The sequence below is a fragment of the Vigna unguiculata genome, chromosome 3 (genome assembly GCF_037176805.1).
Source record: "Vigna unguiculata cultivar grain cowpea cultivar isolate G323 ecotype 2 chromosome 3, ASM3717680v1, whole genome shotgun sequence".
NCBI lineage: Eukaryota > Viridiplantae > Streptophyta > Magnoliopsida > Fabales > Fabaceae > Vigna > Vigna unguiculata.
This window is the reverse complement of record NC_140794.1, coordinates 63,479,685-63,494,751: the sequence shown is the minus strand read 5'-3', so window position 1 is coordinate 63,494,751 and position 15,067 is coordinate 63,479,685. Positions and strand designations below refer to the sequence as shown.

The window sequence follows — 15,067 nt, the reverse complement described above, 5'->3', positions numbered from 1 at the left end:
ACACCGGGAAGAACAAGTCCAAAGAGAATACAAATCAATATAACTAGAGATGATTGCCACGATTTAATCACTTTTTATTCGTTAGCTTAGTCATAAATTTCCTATTATCTACTAAAAAATATATTATATTCTCGATAAAATTTTATCAATGAAAAAAACTTGTCGATAAAAATAGAATTTATCTCAGAATTTTACCGATGGATTTTAGGATTTTAATGATCTATAGGTAAAAATCATCAATAAAATCTGTTGGTAGTTCAAACTTTTTATTACTGAAAGATATTTCTAACGATAAATTATGTCGGTAAAATGGGAGTCAAAGTTTTTGCTTTAGCTTTGACCATGTTGTGGTAAAATTCTTCATAAATGATTTTTTTTAAATTCATTATTGGTAATTAAATTTTTTGAAAATTCATCTCTAATTATAATTTTTAAAATCTATGGTAAAATGAGTATCAATTTTTCCGTCAAATCTAATGAGATGTTTATTATAAATTAATAAGATGAATGAGAAGGGAAAAATAAGAAGAAAGGAAGAAGGTAGGAAAAGAGGAAGATGAAGAGGAAGAGGAAGTGACAACAATTGTAAAAATCCTATTTTCTTACTCATTCTCTTGATAATTATATATAATTAAGATTATAACCCATTAATAATATCAGTAATTATAGTTAAACCGAGTTACAATTTAGTCCTTAACTAAGGAATAGTGTATTTCAAAATAGCTTAATACACAGTCTTTAAAAAAAAAAAAACTAACACATATTTTATAACTCATTCCCATATTATATCTTCAGTGGATAGTGGATAGCTCCAGCTCCAGCTCCATTGCTACTATCCCCTCTGTTCCTAAATGCTTCTGTGTATACATAATATAGATGATCGCAAAAATAAGAGAAATAAAAGATACAAAATACAAGGGTGAACTAAATATCACAAAAATAATTCATAATTGAAAGATATCATAATTTTCAGCAAAATTTCAAATTAATCTCAGTTAACTAAAAAGTCCAAGAATTCCCCTACAGAGAAATTTCTAGACTCAAGACTCTTGTTTCTGGAAGAGTAATAAAAATAACTAATCATTCTCTCATTCGTAAATAAAATTATAATTTACTAAATAAATGTTTCATTAATTATCATTTTTAATACCAATAAAAATTAACATACACTAATAATAATTTAATTAAATTTTATTCTCAAACATAAACTTATAATTAATGTAATAAAACTATATTTGTAATTAAATATTCTTTTGAGGCATTTTTTATCTTAAACATAATTTTATAATTAATTTAATAGAGATACGCTAGAATAAAAATATTTTTTTGAGACTTTTTTCTTAAAAAAAATTATAATTAATAAAATAATAGGAAAGTATTAATAGTAACAAAATTAAGAGAAGACATTCCCAATTTATTTATTTTCTTAAAAAAATTTTATTTCAAAAGTAACCTCCATAAATATTAAATAATTTTCTATTACTGAGTAATATAAAATTATTGTAATAAATTGTTTTAAAAGAGAAAATATCAACAGTATATATTCGTATAAGATGTATTGTGCATTTGAATTTAGGTGGAATTATCTGAAATTATGTTAAAGTAATTTGGAGTAAAATATTCATATATTTATTTTTGTGTTATAAAATTAAGTTTAAGATAAAATATTATAGTTTTTTTTTATGTTAGATAAAAAAAATAAAAAAAATTACAATTACCTTTATTTTAAACTAAAAATATTTAAACATAATTACACGACTTAAAAATGAATTTTATAAAATTTATTCTATGTGCAACTAATTTTAGAAAGTGTTGGTATATTAGTTTTAATGGGAAAGATTCTTTGCTACAATTTGACAACTTTATGAAGATAAAATCACCTTAATAAAAAATTAATTTATATATTTAGAAAAAAAGGTAATTAAGGGTAGTGATGAGTAATATAAAATGAGTATAAAAAGTTGTGGCACAAAAATATCATTTTCCTAGTTTTAAACCATGGGTTGACTTAGTCTATAAGGTTGAAGTCTTCACTGAGAAGACCTATCTCAATCTTAAAGACAACTGTCCTTCTCTGGAATTGCTTAGCTATTTGTACGCATCTATCGGAGCCAATCATACTTTCACTCTTCTTCATTGGCTGCTGAATATTTCTTATCGTTAAATTTGAAAGGTGAAAATATCAAGATAAAATATTTGAAGTTATAAAAATGCAATTAATTGAAAACAAAAATACATTATTATGATTTTAGCTGGCACCAACTTTTTGTAAGTTGACTGACCTTTAATTTATTTAAATATTTTGTAAGTCCATTATATTGGCAACTAAATAAGAATTCTCCAATGGACTAAAACTCTATAATAATGTTTTGTTTTTGTTTGATGAAAAAAAGTACTAGCTACTTGCTACGATGAAGGATAAATGCTTTTTATCTCTTTTCTCCTGGTTTTTAATTGTTTCGGTTGTGCTACTACAGGCACCAACTGGAAATGGATCAAATGGTGGATTGAAGAATGGAGAGATAACGTTAAGAGTAAGGGTACCCATGAGAGATGGTTTCCCTCAATTTGTGAAGGTAGTTTGGGACCCTTCTCAACAAAAGTACAACGTATTTGGATATTGCATGGATGTTTTCAATGCCGTTCTAACCTACTTACCCTTCAATGTTTCTATACATATTGTACCTATTGATGTTGAATCAAGCAAGATTTCTGGAAGACATCCAATTCTAAAACAAATCTCACATAAGGTTAGTATATTGAATTTTGTATTTAAGAAAAAAAAAAAAGATAAAGCCAGAAAATCTGAAAGTGAACTACTTTTTTCTTTGCTTAAGATGATGAAAGAAAAGAACGAAGTTGTGGTAGGAGATGTAACGATCCTGGCCTACCGTTCGGAACTTGTAGATTTCACAGTGCCATACACTGTTTCAGGTGTTAAAATGGTAGTACCAGTTAAACACGGGAGGGATCAAAACATGTGGACTTTTGTGCTGAAAAGCTGCTCAAGATTTGTGCTGATGGTTTGGCTTCTATTGGCGTTGCTCCTCATGCAAAGTTACACTGCTAACTTGACTTCTATATTGACCTTGGATCAACTGCAACCAAGCTTTCTCAACGTAAATGATCTAAGGAGAGGGGGTTATTACGTTGGATACCAGTTTGGGTCTTTCGTTTACATGTGTTGATTGAACAATTTAAGTTTGACCCGTCCAAATTAAGGCCATACAGAAACATTGGTGAGTACCATGATGCTCTAAAGCTTGGAAGCAAAAATGGGGGTGTTGCAGCTATATTCGATGAAGTTCCCTACCTTAAACTCTACCTTCAAGAATACGGATCCAATTACATTATGTCTGGCTCCGAATATAGAAATGCAGGCTTTGGTTTTGTAAGTCTCTCTTCTCTATTTCTCTCATTCTTCAACAAGCTTGTGCTTCTGTTCTTTTTCTTTAATTTGTTCTATTTTTTGTTGTCGTTGTAAAACTAATAAGATTAGACTATACCAGGTTTTACAGCATATATATTTTGCTTGTTCTATTTATGAGCTACTCTAAACATAAATACCCAAGTTATAACTAACTCGCCTATGCAAAATCTGATTTTGTCTTCGGTGAAGTAATTTAGTTAAACTTCAAATAACAAGTTAATGAAATGTGAATTATATAGATATATCATATAATTTATTGTATAGTGTTGTTTCCAGGTATTCCCTTTAAACTCCAATCTCACTGCTTACTTTTCGAGAGGCATCCTGAATGTGATGGAAAGTGGTTTAATGAATGAGATTGATGAAAAATATTTTGGAAAGAGTGATATTGGAGAAGACTCGTCTGCGGAAACATCTTCTTCACCTCTCAGTCTTAGCTTTCATAGCTTCTCTGGGCTTTTCTTTATTTCTGGGATTGCTATTTTACTAGCGTTATTGGTTTCAGAAAGATTTATTTGGCAAAGGCTTATTTTGATGGCTAAAGCATTGTCTGAGAGGTATGTCCCAATTCCACTTTCCAAGGAAACACATCCAATTCATGATTCTACTAATGAAACAGAGGCTTTTAAGACTTTGACAAAGATAGATTCCTTATTACATATATTATGAGAAACATAACTGTCATTCTGTGTTTGCATTTCTAATAAATTGAAATTGAATATTGTTAACATGCTATATTAAATTCGGAAAGAATCCATGGCTGAAGATAGATAAAATAGAATGTATGGTTAATTTGAAAAATAGATACATCAAAAATGCATATCAAAGGGGATACTATTATAATAAACCTTTATTAAGTCTAATATATTTTTTCTAATTATGGGTTTGAACCCGCTAATATATTTTTTGTTTTATTGTAAATATTTATATAAAATTATATTTTTCATTTTCTTCTAAACCATCTAGTTTTTAATAATAATAATTTTTGTTGTGTGACAACATTCTTATAACGAGGAATTAAACCAAAATAAGTATAAAAGCTATATGAATGTTGCTCCTGTGCCAAGCATATTTTAAAATCTCCTTTTTACGTGTTTTGATTGTGATTTAGAAATATTTTACATGTCATTATTTTATTTAATAAGAACTTAATGTAATTTGAATGGCAGAAGGTTACTAGTACGGCAGTGGCAGCAACTGGCTGAGGTGTGGCGGCAAGATGACGCTGTGTTGGATTCCAATTTCGAAGGCTAAGTCGTGGTAGCGTTGCACATGATCTGGCATGGGAGAAGAAGCAGTTTGGTGGCAAGACGCAGGAAGACGAGGGTCGAACAGTAAGTGAGCGAAATCCACTGTGACAAAAACCTGCATCTTAAATGCGGGTATGAAATCGATGGCTTCTTCGAGAATGATGGAAAGTGGAACCAGTTGTTTTCTGCAACAGAGAAGTATCCAGGTAAAGACGACGTGCCAACCACCTCATGTAGTTCGTCCTCATACTCAAGAATATTAAGCTTATAATATGTTATTAATCTTAACATTAGTATCCAATTGAAATTTAAAATATTGATATTTGATCCACTCAATAGTGAGTAGAAAGTCATCTATGTATCATACCTTCATACTGTATTAAAGATTAAACTACTCCAAAAACAAAGCTACCTTCCATATCATTGTCGGAAATACTAGAATAACAAATCCAAGCAGAACACAACCAACACAAGTAGGGATGATAGTGACAATTTAATCTCTTTTGATTCGATAGATTAGCTTGAAATTTTCCTATTATCCAAACACATTCTTAGATGTCTTTCTAGTCATATTTAGCATAGGGAGAACAATTTTTATCCATTTATATGTGGGAGAAATACCCCACTGTCCTATGCCATATCACCACAATTGACCTCATAATAAAAAATTATAAAGTAACCGTATTTTATGATATACTAAAACAAAACAACTTAAAAGATGGTTATATTTCCAATACTGACATTGATAATCAGAACATGCATAACAAGCCTTTCAACCCTTTTCAGCAAAACTAAAACTACTTTTTATCTAATATACTGTCATTTTTTGTTTTAAAAATGCATCAAACATAAAGTAGAAATCATATTCTATGCTCTGACATCTTCCAACACATGAATGAATTGCAACCTGACAGAACAAATGGACTAGAGATATGGATTGAAATTGGTTACACTTTCGGCGATATACCAGCTAACAACATTTTCTAAACGCAAAAAAGCTAAATAAACATACAAACTGCATAGAACTCCCACTCCTCAGACCTTAAAAAATGACAGGTGTTATGTTAATCTGTGTGTTACAAAAGAAAAACATGCATACTGAAGAGAAGATGAGAAACATTAATACAGAATAGCGTACAAGAAAGGAAGAAGAGAAAAACAAGAAGCGTGAAAGAAGGAAAAAAGGAACATTATTTCTGTTGTGTTACAAAAGAAAAGGTATAAAGAGAGAATACATAGGAAAGCGCCATGAACAAATGTCAACATAATAGACAAGCTGTTAAAACAAAAGAACCAAAAGCCTAAGCTGATGCAAAGAAAAGCTAAGGTTACATCACTTACTTCCTCTAAACAACTCTGTCTGATAATTTTTTAATAATTCAATTTAATATTTTATTATGAAGCATAGTTGTCAAAGAAGTACTTATACAAAGCATCAAACTAACTTTTTCCTAAACGAAACTACATGTGAGTCTAAATTTTGCATATTTTAATTAACCACACTTAATTCTCACCTCCTCAGAATCTAATATCACACTCTCCTTCATCCTTCTCTCTCTGTATACTAACATCATCGATCTATCGATTATTTCTCTCTTTCTTTCATGCATATTATCAGGCACATGGTGGTCACCACCTAGTTCAACCTCAAACCCACCAAAATCCACGACCCATTTCACTGAACTCAATCTCCTCCAACCACATCAAACCATGTCGTTTTGTCCTTCGAGATTGTGAAACGTGATGTCGAAGCTACTCCGTTGCAAAATGTTCAGAAAACCATGAACAAGCAATGACAAGATACAGATTAGAAATTTTTGAAAAAGTACAAACATACAGAGAAATATCAAGCAGTTAAGAGTCTTGAACTCTGAGTCTTACCTTTCTGGCGACTTAGACGATGAGAGAGAAAGTTGAAAGTCAGCTTTAGAGAGAGAAATTTTGTTTCAGATTTGCAGGAGAAGAATAAATACTTCTGATTTTTACTTGCTAGGACCTTTTGCACTTTCAAGATCGAATTGAATTATTCATTTTTTATGAGAAGAGATGCATCTCCACAAGATTTATTAATTACTCAAATCTCACATTTTTTAGTTTAGTACCAATTAGTTATTGAAGTAAGTGTTTATATAAATTCATCAGTTATTTATCTGAGGATCCTTATGCGAAGAAATATTGATAAGGCATGCCAGATCGTTACAACCACACATCATAATACATGAGACCTGGAAATCAAAATTAATTGGTGAATTTTATTAAAAAAAGAATATAAAATATTACGAATAACTTCAGAACTCATTAACATTTAACCAGGCTTAATAAACTCCGTGGGTATCATACATTATTACTGACCAAGGGTTGGACATCCCAGTTAAATAACCTCAGTTAGCAAAAAGTTATTCTTAATACTTTTTTTGGAAATTGGCATTCTTAATATGTTTTAATCAATTAATTAATTCTAACTTAAGAATGATTAACTTGTGGACTATTAATCAAAATTCAGAATTTTGCATCATCAACTTTAATTACTAATTCTTTGTATATAGATTTTTAAGGTTGTCTAAATATTATTTCTAGATGTTCTTCCGGGGATAAAAAAAAATCGGTCACCATGACAAAAAAATTACTGAATAACCATATTTGATAAAATAATTAATAAAAAAAAACTATAAAAGGGTTGAATAGATGTAAACAAAGTGATTGTATCATTTAAGTAAGACCCGTAGAATTTCATTAAAATACCTTTGTTTTGTTTAGGTGTTTGTCACCAAAACTGCATTTTCCTGTTCCATGACCGCTAATATTTTCATAGATGCATTCGAGTGGATTCTTGTTGGTGTGGCACCTTTGAGGTATTCAGTTTTTACTCCAATGTCTTTGTCTTCACCTTGTTCTTTCAGAGGGCTAGTCATAGTGTTTATCGAGAATTCGGATTTGTATTTTTTAACAAGTGCACCACATGAAGTTGAATATGTTAAATAAATATGATGCAAATAAAAGAAAAATATTGTATACTTTAAATGTCTCACATTAATCAGTGATAAAATAAGTTTATAGTATATAAATGGATGTAAATCTTATATTATTAGTTAGTTTTATAAGATTATTAAATTTAAAGTTTACTCTTTAATGGTGTGTTCACTTGTGAAGATTAATTTTGGGAGAGAGATGATGAATTTGACTGTATTAGAGATTTAAATTTGTTTTGTTCAGTTTAAGGAATTTAGAGGTAAAAGTGTATGAATTTAGAATAAAAGTTTGTGAGTTATTTAATTGATGTGATAAATTAAAATTTAAGTTTAATTGAAAGAAAAATAAGATTACCAAATTGTCCTTAATGTTGAAAATAATCTAAAATTATATTTAGATGAGTTAGATTTATTTTATAAAAATATTTAATGAACAAATTAAAAAAATTATTTTAAGGGTTAAATATCTTTTTGGTCCTTTAACTTTTAGTGAAAATTGAAATTAGTCTCCTTGAAAACTTTAGTCAAATTTAGTCTTTCAACTTTAGAAAAGCATGAATTTAGTCCTTTCAACAAGATTTGGTAAAGTTTATTTGATGTTTCAGATGTGTTTCATGATAATATTTGAGTTTGTTTACACAGTTTAAGACACATTTATGCTTCGATGTTAATTGAGAAACGCGTTTGAAATGTGAAATAAACTTTAAAAAATTATTTAAAGAACCAAATTCACGCATTTAAATAGACGAGAGACTAAATTAGTTTAAAGTTTCTAGGATAGACTAATTCAAACTTTCACTGGTGTTGTGTTTGGATTGAGGTGTGGATTTTGAGAGAGTGGATTTGCGTTGATTTATAGGTAAAGATGAGGTTGTTTGGATTAAGAAAAAAAATTGTATGATTTGAGTGGAAAATTGATGAAAGTTTGTATATGATATGATTGATAAAATTTAATAAATTATAATTTTTAATAGAGTCAATTATATTATTACCATTTTACCCTTAAATGTAAATAGAAGAAATGATATCAAAATAAGATTAAAAATGTCATTTAAAATTAGAAAAATATAATTTATTGATATTATCATTAATAACTTAAAATAAATTATTATTATTCTCGATGATAACTTGAAATAATTTATAATAAATATTATATCTCCACATTTATTTAAAGTTATTTTATTTTATATAATTACTTCATTTACAAAAAATATTTATTTGAATAATAATAATAATATTATTATTATTATTATTATATAATACTAATTATTATAATTATTATTATTATTATTTAAAAAATAATAATTAAATATATATATATATATATATATACTAATTATTATTATGTATATATAAAATGATTATTATATATATTATTTTTATAATATATTCTAGTATTATAATATACATATAATTAATATATAATTATATGTATACATATTATATATATATATATATATATATATATATATATATATATAAATAAAAAAAAAGAAAGTAATAAATATAAGTAAATTAAATTGTTAAACACATGGACAATGAAGTAATTTTAATGTGATGAGTTGTCTTTCCCTACTTTTCTCTTCATTTTAGAGGGTGCTAATCTGCAACTCGTGCAAATCCGTCCTCTCAAATCAGTGCAAATCAGTAGAGCCAAACATGTCTGCAACTCGCTTTCCATTCGCATGAATAATACTCATGTGGATCCAAACACATTATGAAAGTTAAGGAACCAAAAACATATGTAACCCTTATTCTAATAAAAACATAATAAAATACAATATATTTACATATTGAAATTTTTGTTGCTAAACAATTTCAAAATTTGGGATATTAATTATTATTGGAAACATAATTTTAAAAATGATTTTTACATTATTATCATAATTATGCAACACTATTAGTTATGATTGGCGTCATTAATTTATATAAATTTAGAAAACATGCACGTCAATCGACTTGAATTAATACAACAACAAAAATAATTGAGGGCATTATGGTAATCTTACACAAATCATCTTCAAATTTCTACATATGAGAGAGGATGGGAAGATAATGGAATCTTTCGATACTTTCTTTATTTTTCTTTTTCAAATATCTACAAGTGAACACTTCAATCAGCCTCAAATCATTCTTGTCTCATCCCTCTAACGAATAAATACTTTAAGTGAACATATTGTAAACGTGTTCCTGTAAGGGGGCCATGGCTCCCCCTAGATTTTTAATTTTTTTTAAAATTATATATAATATATTATATTAATATAAATTAAATTTAGTAAAATTTTATTTCTTTTATAAAATACTAGCATAAATAGATATAGTGTCACGTCTGTGTGTATGAATTTTCTAAATATATATATGATATTATATTAGTAGGTAATGATATTGTAACATCATTAGGTTGATACACAAAGTAAAATTACATTTATTAAAAACAGAGTGGAATAGAGGGAGGAAAGAAAAAAAAAATAACTCTTAATGAATATAAAATAATAAAATTGTTGTTAGAATAGTTTTATAGAAAACATGTAGAAATAAAAGTTAGTGTTTAAAAATAAATAAATAATTATATTGTAGATGATAGATTAGAAAGAAGTAATTTTAGACATAAAAGAGAGACTCATCTTTATACATAGTTATAAATAAAATTTAATGTTAATAAATAATAAAGCATAAAATTAAATATAATAAATAATAAACAAATTATTGAAATATTTTTTATATTCTCTTTCATTATCTTTGAGTTTCTCACCTATTATACTCTCACATGTTTTCTTTTGTTTTTGAAGAAAGATATGAATTTAGATACAAACTCATTATTTCTATTCTTGTTTGTCATATGTTCTATTTCATTATTGAAGATAAAAACAATAACTTTCTATTTGTCTCACTTGATAGTGAAATATTAGTTTAATAAATAATATTTTTTATTTCATAAGTGTTGTATAGATTTAACTTTTTATGAATATAAAAGGAAAAGTTATGTTTTATATGTTTTTTCATGACTATATTAACTGTAACTCGATTATCATAAATCTTTGTTTTAATAATTAAGTCTCTTCATTTCTTATTAAATTTTGATTAAAAAAATTAAAAAAATTTAAACTTAAAAAGAAGGGTATATGGATAAAGAATAAAAGAATAGATTTTTTTTTTAAATGATAAGAAGAAAGATACCGGTGAAGTTAAAAACAAGACAAATTTACTATTTTTTTCATATTTTAAATTCTTTACTTATTTTGAAGTTGTTGAATTAGAGAGATCATGATTTTTTTTAACACTCATCTTTGAAACATATATAAATTTTAAGTATATTATTTTGGTCCTCTAAAGTTTACTGTGAAAACCACCACTGATTGTATAGAAAAGAAAGTAAATAAAAATTCATCCACCAATAATTTGTGTGTATGGATAGTGTTGTAGGTTGAGTTAGAAATGTTATATTTCAAATTAAGCTTCCTGTATTATTATATTTGGTCTGAGATACATGTATCGGATCGGATTCCTTTAAGGATTTTTATTTTAGTTTTTATTGTTTGTTTATAAGTTTTCTCATTTGTTTATCATCGTGTATATTTCTAAAACTCATTTGTGTAGATTTCTGAGTGGTTGATTCATCTGAGTATTTTATGTATAGGTTTCACCACAGTAACATGAATTTGGTTTTTCATGTTTCATGTTGGACAATCTCTGTCTTGTTACTCTACACAAGTTACTTCCCTTTGTAACTTTTTGTTTGTGATTCTCCTTCCTTACTCCATTCTTATGTTTCACATTTACCATATATTTCCTTAATAGTGTCAAAAGAAATTTGATATTTCATCTCAAAACCCTCTGAAATATATAAAATGTAGCTGTTTTCCCTCGTATCCAAATAGAAAACAAAATAGCATCATTCCTTTACCTCAACACAACATTAACACAACCACGTGTTTTCGCCTTAATTGTGACTCTCTCTTTTTTTATTCATTTCTTCACAATTGATTACATAATTTTTTTTCTAGAAATATTAATTATGTATTAATAAATGCATACCAAGAGATAACCTTCCCAATTTACTTATTTTAAACTAAAATTATTTAAATAGTAAAATCAATTTTATAAAATTAAGAGAAACTAATTTTATTAGAAAGTGACAGTGTATTAATTAGTTTTAATTGATCTCGGTTGGTGGACTTAGTCTATGAGGTTGAATTCTTCACTCACAAGACCTATCCTAACCATGAAAAACTAACAACTGTCTTTTTTTCTTTTACATTTTGTGCTGAATTTTTATATCAAACCAATGCTCTTATTCCTTAACAAGCATTCTGTATATTGAATTTCAAAGGTCTAAAGCATTAAATAAAAGAGAAAATATTTCAAGTTGTTAAAAAATACAGTCAATTGAAAACAAAAATACATTTTATGTTGTTCAATGGCAAGGACTTATTGGATGCTGATTGAACTTTAATTTATCTGTAAACTATAGTTTAAAATATTTTTGTGAATCCATTATTTGGCAACTAAATAAGCATTCTCCAATGATCTAAAAACTCTATATATAGAGGAAGGAGTGAATAACAATGTATTGTTTTGGTTGTGATGATTTAAAGTACTAGCTAATACTCACTATACGATGAAGGGTAAGTGCTTTTTATCTCTTTTGACTTGGTCATTAATTGTGTTGCTCGTGCTACTAGAGGCACCAACTGGAAATGGATCAAATGGTAGATTGGAGAATGGAGAGATAAAGTTAACAGTAAGGGTACCCGTAAGAGATGGTTTCCCCCAGTTTGTGAAAGTAGTTTGGGACCCTTCTCAACAAAAGTACACAGCATCAGGATATTGCATGGATGTTTTCAATGCCGCTGTAACCTACTTACCCTTCAATGTTTCTCTACATCTTCTACCTGCTGCTGTTGAGTCAAGCTATGGTTTTAGATTTGACCAAGCACTTCAAAAACAAATCCCGCCAAAGGTTAGTAAATTTCAGTCTTGTACATGTTTCTTTTTTTCATTTAAGAAAACCTGACTATGAGTCTTATCTTTGCAACAAAACACTACCAAATAGAATGAGGTCGTGGTAGGGGATGTAACAATCCTAGCCAACCGTTCAAATTACGCAGATTTCACAGTGCCATATACTGCATCGGGAGTTAAAATGGTAGTACCAGCTAAACATGGGAGGGATCAGAACATGTGGACTTTTGTGAAACCCTTCAGTTGGGATCTGTGGTTGAGCATAATCATCATCTCTACCTTCATAGGGCTTGCCATACTCATCATGGAAAGAAACGTAAACGCGTTGCCTAATCAGGAGGGTTCGCCAAATCAAACAAAGCTTGGCCCTGCAACTATCTTGCTGTTTCCAATTTCTCAAGCCATTCTTCCTGAAAGTAATTACACACACACACACACACACACACACACACACACACACATATATATATATATATATATATATATATATGCTGTTGATTAATTTTCTATAAAGTTTATCTATGCCTAATTACCAAATTTATTTTATTTTCAGGAGAAGTAGTGGTCAAAGGTTGCTCGAGATTTGTGTTGATGGTTTGGCTTGTATTGGCGTTCGTCCTCATGCAAAGTTACACTGCTAACTTGACTTCTATATTGACCTTGGATCAACTGCAACCAAGCTTTCTGAACGTTAATGATTTAAGGAGAGAGGGTTATTACGTTGGATACCAAGGGGGGTCTTTCGTTTACGATGTGTTGATTGACCGGTTTAAGTTTGACCCATCCAGACTAAGGCCATACAACAACACTGGTGAGTACCATGATGCTCTAAAGCTTGGAAGCAAAAATGGGGGTGTTGCAGCTATATTCGATGAAGTTCCCTACCTTAAACTCTACCTTCAAGAATACGGATCCAATTACATCATGTCTGGCCCCGAATATAGAAATGCAGGGTTTGGTTTTGTAAGTCTCTCTTCTCTATCTCTCATTCTTCAACAAGCTTGTGCTTCGGTTCTTTTTCTTTCATTTGTTCTATTTTTTGTTGTCGTTGTAAAACTAAGCAGACTAAACTATACCAGGCCTTTTAGTTTTAGCACATATTTTGCTTGTTCAATTTATGAACTTCTCTAAACATATACAATAATACAGAAGTCATAACTAACTCATCTATGCAAAATCAGACTTTCTTCGGAGAAGTAATTTAGTTAACTTCAAGTAATTATATAGATATATGATATAATGAGTGCACTTATCGTATAGTTTTATTATAAATTATGTTATATTTCCAGGTATTCCCTTTAAACTCCAATCTCACGGCTTACTTCTCGAGAGCCATCCTGAATGTGATTGAAAGTGGATTAATGAATGAGATTGAGGAGAAATATTTTGGAGAAGACTCGTCTGAGGAAACATCTTCTTCTGAACCTCTCAGTCTCAGCTTTCGTAGCTTCGCTGGGCTTTTCATTATTTCTGGGATTTCTACTTTATTAGCGTTATTGGTTTCAGAAAGATTTATTTGGCGAAGACTAATTCTGATGGCTAAAGCATTGACTGAGATTATGTCCGCAATTCATCTTTTCAAGAAGGAAGCACGCACTCATCCAATTCAGGATTCTACTCATGGAACGGAGGCTTAAGAATTGTCAAACATAGATTCCTTATTACAATATTCGGAGATTATTATATATTATGGGAAACGGACGTATCATTCTGTGTTTGAGATTCTAATTAAATTGAAATTGAACATGTGTTAACATCCGATATTAAATTGGCAAAGAATCCAGGTTTGAAGATACACAAAATAGAATATGTTTAATTTGTAAAAAAATGAGATAAAACTAATGCGTAACAGTCTCTATGTAAGGCTGACACTTTTATTTTAGTATTTATTGAAAAGTAAAATCTAGATACGTCAAAGATGCATATCAAAGTGGATATACTGTTATATAAACCTTCATTAAGTCTAATATATTTTGTGTAATTATGAATCCTTCTGGGTTGAACCTGCTAATATAATTTTTTTTTTCATTGCAAATATTTATATACATTTATATTTTTCATTTTCATCTAAACCGTCTAGTTTTTAATAATATTTTTTTTTGTAATAATTGTTATATCAACCAATATATTGAACATTGAGGAATTAAACCAAAATAAGTATTAAAATTATGCAGGATAAATTATTTATAATTCATAAAAGAATATAACAGAAACAAGATGTAAAGACATCATACATTATTTCATAAGTCATACTCAAAAATGTCAAACTCATAAGATGTGTTATTAATCTTACATTACTACCAACTGAAATTTAAAAAATTGATATTAAATCCACTCAATTGTGAGTAGAAAGTCATCTATATGTTATTATATTAAAGGATTAAACTACTACAAACAAAAATACAAAACTAATTTTACATTAGATATTGTTATCATTGCCATAATAAACAGGAAGA

General features: G+C 28.5%; 1 protein-coding gene, 1 long non-coding RNA gene and 1 pseudogene across 3 annotated transcripts; 2 read left to right on the top strand and 1 right to left on the bottom strand.

Annotated features, from left to right (window-relative positions):
- The first annotated feature begins 2,344 nt into the window (after positions 1-2,344).
- Positions 2,345-5,195, top strand: LOC114175548 (glutamate receptor 2.8-like; annotated as a pseudogene). Its single transcript, XR_014993538.1, has 4 exons — positions 2,345-2,750; positions 2,838-3,391; positions 3,707-3,987; positions 4,600-5,195. The product of XR_014993538.1 is annotated as a glutamate receptor 2.8-like (transcript).
- Positions 5,196-5,929: 734 nt separating this feature from the next.
- Positions 5,930-6,917, bottom strand: LOC146888006 (uncharacterized). The gene is made up of 2 exons (XR_014993539.1): positions 6,562-6,917; positions 5,930-6,432 (listed from the first exon to the last, which is right to left on the bottom strand). It is a non-coding gene; the product is annotated as an uncharacterized LOC146888006 (long non-coding RNA).
- A 5,298-nt stretch (positions 6,918-12,215) lies between these two features.
- On the top strand, positions 12,216-14,361 carry LOC114179409 (glutamate receptor 2.8-like). The gene is made up of 4 exons (XM_028065745.2): positions 12,216-12,609; positions 12,703-13,027; positions 13,165-13,574; positions 13,901-14,361. Exons 1-4 carry the CDS (start codon positions 12,268-12,270, stop codon positions 14,246-14,248), a joined length of 1,425 nt encoding a protein of 474 aa, XP_027921546.1. The 5' UTR covers positions 12,216-12,267; the 3' UTR covers positions 14,249-14,361.
- The last annotated feature ends 706 nt before the right edge of the window (positions 14,362-15,067 follow it).

What these genes read in the sequence shown, in the direction of transcription:
- LOC114179409 (XM_028065745.2), top strand. Translation starts at nt 12,268, where the DNA reads ATGAAGGGTAAGTGCTTTTTATCTCTTTTGACTTGGTCATTAATTGTG. An exon ending in AAAAACAAATCCCGCCAAAG is followed by an intron (nt 12,610 to 12,702) that starts GTTAGTAAATTT and finishes ACTACCAAATAG; the next exon opens with AATGAGGTCGTGGTAGGGGA. An exon ending in GAAATGCAGGGTTTGGTTTT is followed by an intron (nt 13,575 to 13,900) that starts GTAAGTCTCTCT and finishes TTATATTTCCAG; the next exon opens with GTATTCCCTTTAAACTCCAA.